The sequence below is a fragment of the Pipistrellus kuhlii genome, unplaced genomic scaffold (assembly GCF_014108245.1).
Source record: "Pipistrellus kuhlii isolate mPipKuh1 unplaced genomic scaffold, mPipKuh1.p scaffold_m20_p_6, whole genome shotgun sequence".
NCBI classification, from domain to species: domain Eukaryota; kingdom Metazoa; phylum Chordata; class Mammalia; order Chiroptera; family Vespertilionidae; genus Pipistrellus; species Pipistrellus kuhlii.
The window spans coordinates 75514259-75526074 of record NW_023425562.1 but is presented as its reverse complement, the minus strand read 5'-3'; the positions used below and the strand labels follow the sequence as shown (position 1 = coordinate 75526074).

General features: G+C 44.8%; 2 protein-coding genes across 8 annotated transcripts in view; one reads left to right on the top strand and one right to left on the bottom strand.

The window, feature by feature from the left end:
• Nucleotides 1–3956: 3956 nt before the first annotated feature.
• MOCS3 (molybdenum cofactor synthesis 3) lies at nucleotides 3957–5692 on the bottom strand. Its single transcript, XM_036419232.2, has one exon. It carries the CDS (start codon nucleotides 5690–5692, stop codon nucleotides 4283–4285), a length of 1410 nt encoding a protein of 469 aa, XP_036275125.1. The 3' UTR covers nucleotides 3957–4282.
• Nucleotides 5693–5862: 170 nt separating this feature from the next.
• The window catches only part of DPM1 (dolichyl-phosphate mannosyltransferase subunit 1, catalytic), a 63048-nt gene continuing 57094 nt past the window's right edge, over nucleotides 5863–11816 (top strand). For 4 of the 7 annotated variants that reach the window (XM_045574342.1, XM_045574344.1, XM_045574346.1 and 1 more), the window contains exons 1-2: nucleotides 5970–6130; nucleotides 9398–9497. In XM_045574342.1, the coding sequence (XP_045430298.1) occupies nucleotides 5970–6130; nucleotides 9398–9497 (261 nt within the window). Of the gene's footprint in view, nucleotides 6131–9397; nucleotides 9498–11816 lie in introns of all 7 variants that reach the window. The other 3 variants (XM_036419234.2, XM_036419235.2, XM_036419233.2) reach the window with 3 other exon arrangements.

Below are 11816 nucleotides of genomic sequence, written 5' to 3'. Positions count from 1 at the left end.
AATTATCATTCAAATCCCATTCAAATGTAAAAACTTAGCCACAATCCACAGAGAAAACAGGATTTCAAAGAATAAAAAGAGCTGGGTCCCATAAGTGGATATTTTTGTGCTCCTAACAGCCCATCTTTTGAAAAATCTTTCACTAATTTAAAAAAAATCCCAGATTATGAGTTCTGCCTCCCTGTTGTAGACAACAGAATTCAAATTCCCAGAATTCTTGCTGCTAGTATTTAGGCATGTGATTGGGCGCTACCTATCAGACACAACCTCATAAGACTCAGAAAATAGCAATTCTATCTAATAAAATGGTAATATACAAATTGACCATCACTCCACACAAGATGGCTGTGCTGATGTGATCAAAGATGGCTGCCCCCATGTAGACACAAAGATGGCCACCACAAGATCAGGGGAGGGCAGTTGGGAGGGACCCAGGCCTGCAGGGGAGGGCAGTTAGGGGTGGAGGGAAGATTAGGTCTGCAGGGGAGGAAAGCTGGGAGGGACCAGGCCTGCAAGGGAGGCAGTTGGGGGATACCAAACCTGCAGGGGAGGGCACTTGGGGGCAACCAGGCCTGCAGGGTAGAGCAGTTGGGGGCAACCCAACCTGCCTGGGAGGGCAGTTGGGGGGGGGGGTAACCAGGCTTGCAGGGCAAGGCAGTTTGGGGCAACCACACCTGAAGGGGAGGGCAGTTGGGGGCTACCAGACCTGCAAGGGAGAGCATTGGGGGGACCAGGCCTGCAGGGGAGGACAGTTGGGGAGGGACCCAGGCCTGCAGGGGAAGAAAGCTGAGAGGGACCAGGCCTACAGGGAAGGGCAGTTGGGCGCTACCAGACCTGCAGGGGAGGGCAGTTAGGGGTGACCAGGCCTGCAGGGGAGGACAATTGGGGGCAATCATGCCTGCAGGGGAGGGCAATTGGGGGGCCCAGACCTGCTAAGAAGGGCAGTTTTGGGGAGCCAGGCCTGCAGGGGATGGCAGTTAGGGGTGACCAGGCCAACAGGGGAGGACAGTTGGGGCCACCAGGCTGGCAGGAGAGGGCAGTTAAAGGTGACCAGGCCGGCCTAGGAGGGCTGTTAGGAGCGATCAGGCTGGCAGGGAGCAGTTTGGCATTGATCAGGTTGGCAGAGAAGTAGTTAGGAATTGATCAGGCTGGCAGGCAGAAGTGGTTAGGGGCAATAAGGCAAGCAGGCAGGTGAGTGGTCTGGAGCCAGCAGTCCTGGATTGTGAGAGGGATGTCTGACTGCCCGTTTAGGCCCGATCCCAGCGAGGGGTTCCAGACTGGAGAGGGTGCAGGCTGGGCTGAGGGACACCTGCCCCCAGTGCACGAATTTTGTGCACCAGGCCTCCAGTCTATATAATCTATATAATAAAAGCCTAAGAAACCATTACAGCGGAATGACCGGTTACTATGATGCACATTGACCACCAGGGGGCATACTTTCAATGCAGGAGCTGCCCCCTGTTGGTCAGTGCGCTCCCGCAGGGGGAGTGCCACTCAGCCAGAAGCCAGGCTCACGACTGGTGAGCAGCGAATAGGCAGGCAATAAGGAGTAAGGGTTCCTGGACTGTGAGAGGGATGTCAACCTCTGGCTTAGGCCCTATTCCTGCAGGGATCCTGGTCTGAGAGACGGTGCAGGCCAGGCTGAGGGATCCCTCAACCCCAGTGCACAAATTTCGTGCACTGGACCTCTAGTGCAGTATAAAGCCACCCTGCTTCCTGCCCTCTGGGCTGGATGGTGTAGGAGAGCAGTGGGGCCAGGTCAAGTGAGATCAGTGATGCTCGGCTGGAAGTTTCCTCTTTATTTTAGAGGACAGCAGAGCACAAGTGTCTCAGGCCAGTTCTGTGCATGGTTTTGGACGCGGCTCCTAGAAGTACAGGTCTGTCTCCAATGACAATCAGGTTTGCAGGAACTACCAAATCTGCCTAACTTTAAGACATTACTTTCTATCTCTATTCAGTTGATTGTTTCCTGATATGTATCAGAACCAGCTTTGGTCCTGGGAATAAGAAGATACGACAATAGGCCCAGAGATCTTTGTTCTCTCCAGATCTCAGTCATTTATTTCCCCAACTCCTTGGGAGAAGCAGTTATAAGAAACCTGCTCCATCTTTATAACATAGAATGGCCTATTATACTTTAAACACCCATATTCAAAAAATAAGCTTCAGTTAAAAAGTGATGAGTATCCTCATTTTTAATTTGACTTTTAAATGCCATCCTTTTATAATAAAACCAGAGGCCCAGTGCATGAAATTCATGCACAGAGGGGGTGTCCCTTAATCCAGCCTACATCCTTTCCAATCTGGGACCCCTCGGGGGTTAAACTAGCAGTCAGACATCCCTCTCACAATCCGGGACTGCTGGCTCCTAACTGCTTGCCTGCCTGATTGCCCTTAACTGCTTCTGCCTGCCAGCCTGATCGCCCCCTAATGGCTTCCCTGCTGGCCTGATCGAGGCCTAACTGCTCCCCTGCCAGCTTCATCACGCACAACTGCCCTCCCCTGCCGCAACCCACCTCCTCTGCTGGGACCCGGCTCCTCAGTGCCACACAGAGCTGCAGGACTTCCAGGCCTCACCATGCAGAGCAGGCCCTGCCTCTGCTTTGCATGTGTGTGTGGGCAACTCGTGACAATATTGCACAAGGGTGTTGCTCGAGGGCATGACGCCACCTAGGCTTTCATTATATAGGACAAGAGTCCCTATCAGAGGTTGCAAACTGGTAAGGAAATCTGACACACACAGGGTTTTGTCTGTCCGCAATGCTTTTTCATTTTCTAAAACATTTGTAGCCAGAGATACAAAGATTTCACATTCATGACTATAAATTACAGGTAGGTTTATATGCCAGAGTCAGTTGGCGAGTAGGGGCCCCCTTTGACAAGGCATTTCTTCTTCAATTTGTCACTAATATATATTCACATACCAAATGTTCCCTTTCAGTTTTGTTGCAGATATTGGAAATTGGGAAGAGTACCTGCCATTTCATGGAAATGTTTAAAAATCAGAACCACCTACATTTTGTACTACTATAAAATGCTGGAATAAAACAAACTAAATCAAGATAGAAAAGGCAAGTTAAAGGGGAAAGGGAGGAGTTCTTTGGTGGGTGCAAAGTTTTAGTCATGCAGGAGTGGGAAGATTCTGGGATCTGTTGCAAGCATGTGAAGGTGGTTGACAATACTGTTGGAAACTTCTGGAAGGGTGTATTTTTTATAATTCTTTTCTACAATAAAAGTATCAATGTAATTCACTATATGAATAGGAGAAGAAAGAAACACATAATCTTAATAAATGCATCTGATAAAATTCAGGCAAAACTCTTAGCAAACTATAAACAGAAAAAATGTCATTAATTTGATGTAGGTTATTTATAGTAAAGCAATAATAAGTAATACTGATCAAATCATCAGTTTTTCATCTGAGCCTGATATAAGAATGTTCACTATTCCACCTTAATTCAGTATTGTATTTGGGGTCCTGACCATACAGGGAAGCCAACAATAAAAATAACAGACTGGATGGGAAAGGGCAGAAGTTTGGATTTTGGACTTGAAGAATCCAAAGCAAGCCAAACAATAGTATACAGTTTAGAAAATGTTATGTGTACAACATAGGGTGGACCCTGAAGCTAACTTTAAAAATCAGCAACTTGTAAGAGAAACTGACATACTATGAAGGTAGTTTCCTTTTTTCTTGCTAACCTGTAAATACTTCACTTTTATATGAATTCAAAATATTTAATGATCACTTTCCAGATAATTAAGACAATTTTCACTTTAACCCTTAGTTCTGTAGGATATATTCTATCATTTTAAGTAGAAATAAGACCCAAAGAATGCCTTTAGTAAACAATAAACTCATCTTAAGTATATCATCTGCAATCAATTCGGTAAGACTAAGTTTACAACAACTTAATTCCAGGCCTAAAAAAGACCCATTTAGAGTCTTTTGATTGGGGGAGGTGGGAAAAAAGCAAGACAGGCAAATGATCTGCAAATTAAAACATGAAATCCTGTCACTTACAATATATCTCACATGTTCAAGACACCCTCCAAGTACTGAAAACACACGACAGTTATCAGAAACAATTTTATAGACCCTCAACAACGTAATAACCAATAAATTACCATTAAAAAAGCCCCTTATAAAAAGAAAGCTATGTATTCACAGATGCAGAATCCAGTCTTTGTACATTACTGAGAAATATGGAAGTAAATGTATCTTTAAGGTTAACATGGCAATCCACATTTTCCTCAGGTCAGACTATGGATAGCAGCCACCTCAGTACTGAGGAAACGTTTCATCGATTTTGGCAGCCCAGGCCATGAGCCCCCCCACAACATCCTGAACTGTGAGAGAGTCTAACTCTGGGATTGCTGTCAAGGACTGCAGGATCTTCACGGCTTTCTGGGAGTCATTGCCCAGTTTGCAAATCACATAGACCGGGAGGGCTGCTCCTTCCTGTGTGCCTTGCTTCCCTTTATGGATTGCTTCTCCTAAGAGTTTCAGGCTCTCCCCATCCCCCCTTTCCAAATGTTTCAAAGGGATGTGTAGAGCATGAGGCAAACGACAGATGTCCACTTCCACTTGAGGCCTGACGTCCAGCAGTAGGTGGGGCGACCCAGAATCCAGAAGTCGCTTATAGTCAGCGACAGAGACTCGCTCTTCGGGGCTCAGCAGCTGAAGGGAGCGGCACTTATCCGTGGCTGAGGAGCCACAGAAGGCTTCATAGTCCTGCAGGTCGGTCACCGTGGGCCGTTCTCCACAAGCTGCACAATCCGGCCTGCGGCCCCGCAGCTGAATGCAGCGGAAATGTCCTCCGAGGGCGTCAAAGAGCAACAGGCTGCCACTGTACGAGGGGCCCATCCCTGCGGCGATCTTCAACACCTCCAGCGCCTGCAGGCAGCCCAGGACGCCCGTGACAACACCGAGCACCCCGCCATCCGCGCAGTTGGTGACCGTCTCCGCTGGAGGTGGCTGGGGGAACAGGCAGCGATAGCAAGGCCCGCCGTCGTAGTGGTAGACTGTGAGTTGGCCCTCAAGGCGCAGGGCGCTGGCGGACACGAGAGGCCTGCCGGCCAGCACACACGCGTCGCTCACAAGGTAGCGGGTGGGCACGTTGTCGGAGCAGTCAGCGACCACGTCATAACGGCGGACTAGGTCTAAGGCCGTGGCTGGAGTAAGAGCCTGGGCATAAGGCACGCACTCCACGGCTGAATTGAGCCGGCGCAGCGAGGCTGCAGCGGAAAAGACCTTGGCCTGGCCGGCCAGGGCCTCGCCGTGCAGCACTTGGCGGGGCAGGTTGCTCACTTCCACCACGTCGTAGTCCACAAGGCCCAGGCGGCCCACGCCGGCCGCTGCCAGGTACTGCGCCAGCGGGCAGCCGAGCCCACCGCAGCCCACGACTAGCACGGACGCGGTGGCCAGCCGCAGCTGCCCGTGCACCCCGAGCTCGGGCAGCACGAGCTGCCGGCTGTAGCGCAGAATCTCATCGCGGGACAGCGCGGCCTTCGGCGGCAGGGGCGACACCGGAGCCTGCGGCGCGGGATCGTCCTCCGCCAGAAGAGCCGCCGCCAGTCTCTGCTTCAGGGAACTCAGTTCCTCCTCGCGCTGGGCAACTTCAGCCTGCAAGGCAAGAACCTCCTCTCGGGAAGCCATGGCAGCCGCTTCCGGAAGTTGTCTTGAAGGCATTTCCGTTTCCGGCTTGTCGTCTCCTGGAGACTGGAATAAACTAAAAAACTTTACGGAACTTTGGAAAAGGTGATAAATGAATATTTATTTCCTAAAACAACATTCAGATTCAGTTTTAAAGATTCATCAGCTCTGACTCTTTAGGAGAATTAGTACTCAACCACACAGCCCCCTCCCCGGACTCCGCCGTCTCTTCCCGCATTTGGCGCGGTCCGACTGGGCCGTGCCCGCGCCGCATTGACGTCATTCCGCTTCCGGCGTCCCGCGGAGTTCCGCCATGGCCTCCAAGACAGCAAATCGTACTCCTCCGAGGTCTCGTCGGGAGCCGGAGGGGCGCTTCCCGGGACCGGACAAGTATTCGGTGCTGTTGCCCACCTACAACGAGCGCGAGAACCTGCCGCTCATCGTGTGGCTGCTGGTGAAGAGCTTCTCGGAGAGGTAGCGTGCGCGGCCCTCGCCCGGAGGGGATGAGCTGGCTTCCCGGGCTGGTGGCCGGCAGTTGGCCGCGCGGGCGGCCCTGCTCTCTCCGGCTGATGCGGGAAGTCTCCGGGAGGAGGCCACCCTTCGAGGGATGCAGAGGTGGATCCCGCTGGGGTTCCGTCCCTGCCCCGGTTCTCCTTCCTGCCCTTGTGAGACAGACACTCCTTTACCTCTGCTGTGGACTGTCCGCTCCCCGGTCCCGCCCCGCCCCCCAGTCCCTCTCTCTCTCCAGGGCTGGCCGCTCTCGGTGGGCGCGAGGCTGTCAGCCTGGCCTCACGCCTCGCCCTGGGACCCGGAGCCTGGGTGGCCAGGCCCTGCGGCGGGACCGGAGTCTCCTCGGGCACTCTGGCTCGCCCCCGGGCCCGGTGCTTACGTAAGCGCGAGGTGTGTGTGTGGGTCGGGAGCGGCCGCGGGGCTGCACCACCTTTCCGGGGAGCGCAGGAGGGCGGCAGCTCGGCTGGCCACTCTGGATGTTTGCTGTGGTCGGTAGAACCGGGGGCTCGGAAGCGTTTATACACATTTTCTTAAAGGTTGGAAATTCCTGGTATCATGACAGAGTAGCGTCATTTATGTTACACATTTTGGTACCATGTTGCAGAAATCTTTGAAGATCTTTCTCATATCAGCACATACAGACATAGCAAATTGTTTTGAAAATGAAATAATATTCCATGTGGCTGTGTTATATATTTTATTGAAGCGGGTTATGTCAACGAACATGGATATAATAAATATATGTGTTTATTACATTTCCTTTACATTTACAAATGAGAATGGGGACTTTGTTCATGTCACATTTTCCAGCATTTTGAAAAATGACGCATAAACGAACACTCATACTTTTGCTGGTACATCAGGATGAAGTCTTTGCGGTGATATTGCTGGATCGGTAGAGATGTGCTTAAAATGGATAGTTATTGACAAATTACTGTCAAAAGAGATTGTACTGGCTTAGGACTCTCCAGCATTCTTCAGAGAGTGCCTGTTCTCCCACAGCCAGTCAACCTGAGTATTATTACTTCATTGGAAATGATATTTGGTGAAAAACATTGCTGGGTGTGTGCTTTTTTTCAGCTGCACTATATTATTATTTTTAAAATTTTATTTTTAATTACAGTTTACATTTAATATTTTGTATTAGTTTCAAGTATACAGCATAGCAGTTAAATAATCATAAACATTGCTATCTTAATTATTTTTCTTTGAATGAAATAACTCTTCACATACATAGTTCTTTAAATTTTTTATTCATCTTTTTCCTCTTTTTAAATTTTATTTTTATTTTGATTTCTACAAGCTTTTCAATTTAGAGAATTATCTTGTTCCTGTTTGACTTCTAATTATACAATAATTTTGCCTTATTTTTAAATATTTTATGTAGTGCAGTTTATATTTTAATTGTCTCGGAATGGGTTTTTTAAAAATCAAAATGAAACTTAGCCCTGGCCAGTGTGGTTCAGTTGTTTGAGCATGATCCCATGTACCAGAAGGTCCTCGGTTTGATTCCTAGTCGGGGCACATGCCTAGGTTTCATTGAAACATCAATGTGGGTGACACTCACCCCTGGTAGGAGTGTGTAAAGGGCAGCCAAATCAATAAAAACATTTTTTAAAAATGAAGTTTAATGAAGGAAACTTGTCGATTCTGTCATATTAACTAATATTTGCTCAGCTTGATTCCTTTCAGCTCCCTCACCCTCAGGTGGTGTGGGTGCTTTGAAGTGGGCTAGAAGAGAATTTGCTTTGAAGTGTATATCTTTCAGCCCATCAGCTGGAATCAACATTTTACTTGTTTGGGCTTGTAAGCACATGGCCAAGTTTTAACACATTGGAAGCTGAAGTGATACTTTTTACTCCTGAAGAATTTATAAGGCTGAGTTTTCTTTCTGGAAGTTTGCTGGGCCTGAATTTCTTAAGCTTTAAATAGTGGAATGTGTTTTTTGGTTGACTTCCTTGCATATTATCTGAAGTAGGACCAAGAAGAAACAGAATGTTGTGTGTGAAAGTTTAGCATTGCCTCATTTTCTTTCCCCTTAAGTTCCCAATACAGTTAACAAAAAGAATGATTTTTAAAGGGGGTAGTGATTTCATGTACATCCAAATATTATGCTGGCTTGTTTTCAGAATAGAAACTATCCCATAAAGACAGTGGAGAGCAGCAGAAAGATGTTAGTTTTGAAGGGTATTGAAAAAAAGTCTTTTTGTTAATCCTCACCTGAGGAGATTTTTTCCCCATTGCTTTTCAGAGAGAGTTGGAAAGGAAGGAGGGAGGTGAGAGAGAGAGAGAGACATCAGTGTGGAGAGACACACTGACTGGTTGCCTCCTACAAGCACCCCGACTGGGGTAGGGATCAAACATGAGACTTTTATTTTTATGTGGGCCAACACTCTAACCACTGAACATGTTGGCCAAGGTGGATATTGAAATATTTTGTTATTCTGTGCTATTTCTTTTTATTTGCTAGTGTAGGATAATGTGTACAACTATTGAAATAGAGGTGTAAAAAATGATGTTGCCATTCTGAAGTAGGTTTTTTTAAAGGGTGAAATTAAGTTGGATTTATTCCTGATATGTTCTTAAAATCGTTTGGGATTAAGTTTTAAATAATCACCCAGAGCTATGCAATTAATTTTAGCTATCTATTAAATATACTTTTGAAATAGTTAATAAACTATTTGATATTAAGGTCCTGCAATTCTATTGCCAAAGTAAATAAAACTTCATATGATATACTATAATATCATATATATTATATACATATAAATCACTGGTTTTTAAAAATATATGTTTTGTTTTTGTTTTATTTGTAGAAAGATTAGAAACATCAATAAAAGAGACATATCAGTAGGCTGCCTCCCACACATTCCCCACTGGGGATTGAGCCTGAAACCTGGGCATGTGCCCTACCAGAAATCAAGCCCATGACATCTTGGTGCATGGTCAACACTCAGCCATTGACCCACACTTGCCAGGCTCACTGGCTTTTTTAATGTTTTCTGTGAGAGAACTGTTTAACATCTTAGGATTTTATAATAATATTCTTCAGCAACATGTTGACTTTGGAAGTGAAGTACGAGTATTTTTCATTTCATTTGATATTTGAAGTTTTCCTTAGTGATTACTATGGCAATAAGTTTCCCCTAATGGTTAAGAATTAGTAATTTTAAAATTATTTTTATTATAATACTGTATTCAAACAATACAAATTTAATTTTCTTATTTTAGTGGAATCAACTATGAAATTATAATCATAGATGATGGGAGCCCAGATGGAACAAGGGAAGTTGCTGAACAGTTGGAGAAGATCTATGGATCAGACAAAATTGTAAGTTGTGTGAATATTTTTCTATCTTATTAGTTGTGTTTTTGTAGGGGAAAGATGAGAGATGAACAGTGTTTAATCTGTCTAGAAACTGAAAAGATAAACACTTTTTGGCATTTATATGCATACTCATAGTGTTTGAGGTTTTACGTCTTTTTGATATGCTGATCAGTAGTTTTACAACAAAATAGTCTTTGGATGAACTCTGTTTTTTTGACTGATTCTTAGATAAGTTTTCTTGAAGGACAAAATTAAAGCATGACACTGAATTGACAAGGAATATTATAGAACAAGGTTGCAGTTGGTAATGTGGGACTTGATCTTTCTTGCTCCCTTTCTCTAGGTCTTCTCATCCTTTCACAAGAAAATACTGCGTGCAGCTAAAAGCTTATAACTGAGAAAGGTGACTGTTTTCATGTGTAACAGGAATGGCTTTTCAGAGTACTTGGCATTTTTATTTTTATCTGTAGAACAGTCTTGTGGGAGTAGATTGACTTTCTGAGTCTTAAACTTTAGATTTTTCTACTGTAACTTGAAGCCTGTTCTTCTGTGGGAATGTCTTAGGCAGAGAGTTCATTTTATAATGACTTTATAAATTTTATTTTTTGTCACTGGCTTGGATTTAGAAAATACATTGTAGGCATTGGGTGTTGTAAAAGTTTCTCAATCTTGACACTATTGACATCTGGGACCAATAATTATTTGCTGTGAGAGGCTGTCCTGTAGGATGTTCAGCATCATTCCTGGTCTATAACCACTAGATATTAGTAGCTACTACCCTCCTTCCCAATGTGGTAGTCAAAAATGTCTCAGGATATTATCAGATGTCCCCTTATGGGCAAAATTGTCCCCTCTTCCCAACAAAGAACCATTGGCATAAACATAAAGGAGTCTCTTAGAGAACCTTTATTGATTATTTACATCTTAAGAAATGGTCATCAGTATCATAAAAATAGTCACTGGATTCAAATATTCTTAACTAATCTAAATAATTTCTATTTAGTTGGAGGAGATCTTTGTCGGTGGGGAGAGTTTAAGAGAAATGTGGTAATCTTTCCTATAATAGAGATTCTTTCTGTCTGTCTCACAGAGGAGCAACTCACAGATTTGTCACTCTCCAGTCTTCTCTGAATATTTCCTGTTGTATAGGAGTACAGAAAGAGATAACAAGTTGACAGATCTTCAGCTTCTAGCAGTGACTTCCAGTGATGATGGTAGGCTCTTAGGTTTGGCCAAGAGTTCCCCAGTTTCTTTTTTCGAAGTTCTGGGCCATGGCCACTGATGCACACATTATATATAGACACTTTGAGTTATGTGCTGCTCTTTAATCTGGGAACATCAAGCTGGCAATATTTTGAATGCATATATCATAGAAGCTCAGCCTTGAGGTCTAACTGACCGATTTTAGGGATTGCCTATTAAATTGACATTCACAAATTCTAAAACAACATTATTCCTCAAAGCATTTCATTTTTTCCATCAACAAAATAAAATTCAAGTGCATAAGAAAATTAGCCTCTACTATCACAATTTCCATGTTGTACCAGGGAAATTCCCTGTTCATAATTTTATGACCTTTCAATTATATAAACTAGAACATTTTTTTCAGTGTTAGGCCTTGCCAGGGGTAGCACTTATTTGCTTTTAAGTGATTTATGAATGTTTAGTTGAGGGAAAAGATGGATAAAAATGGTTATTTTTCTCAGATAAAGTGGTTCAGCCCAGATGCTTTGTCCAAGCTAGCCTGGTTGAAATGAATGCATCAGGAGAAAGCCAAGGAAATTGTTTCTTTTATTTTCTTTTCTTTTTTTTAATATATTTTATTGATTTTTTACAGAGAGGAAGAGAGAGGGATAGAGAGTTAGAACATCGATGAGAGAGAATCATCAATCAGCTGCCTCTTGCACATCCCATACTGGGGATGTGACCGCAACCAAGGTACTTGCCCTTGACTGGAACCGAACTTGGGACCTTTCAGCCTGCAGGCTGATGCTCTATCCACTGAGCCAAATCGGTTTCGGCTCTTTTTTTTTTTTTTTTTTTTTTTTTTTAAACTCTGTAGTTGAAGAAACGGACAAGAAGTTAATTCACTTCCCAAGATTCCACAGCCAGCTAATACCTAGAGAACGTGTCCTGAACTGTTACAGGGCAGCAAGATCTGACATTGTGGAGGGCTTCAACCTTTCTATGTTTGAATGCTTCTGTCATGTTTGATATGTGAGTTTTGTTTCCTCCCCTAACCTGAAATCAGATAAAAAAATCTGGCAGATCAGCCCAACAGTTTTGTGCAAATTTCTCTGCTACTGTAACTCAGGTACTAAT

What these genes read in the sequence shown, in the direction of transcription:
- MOCS3 (XM_036419232.2), bottom strand. Translation starts at nt 5,692, where the DNA reads ATGCCTTCAAGACAACTTCCGGAAGCGGCTGCCATGGCTTCCCGAGAG.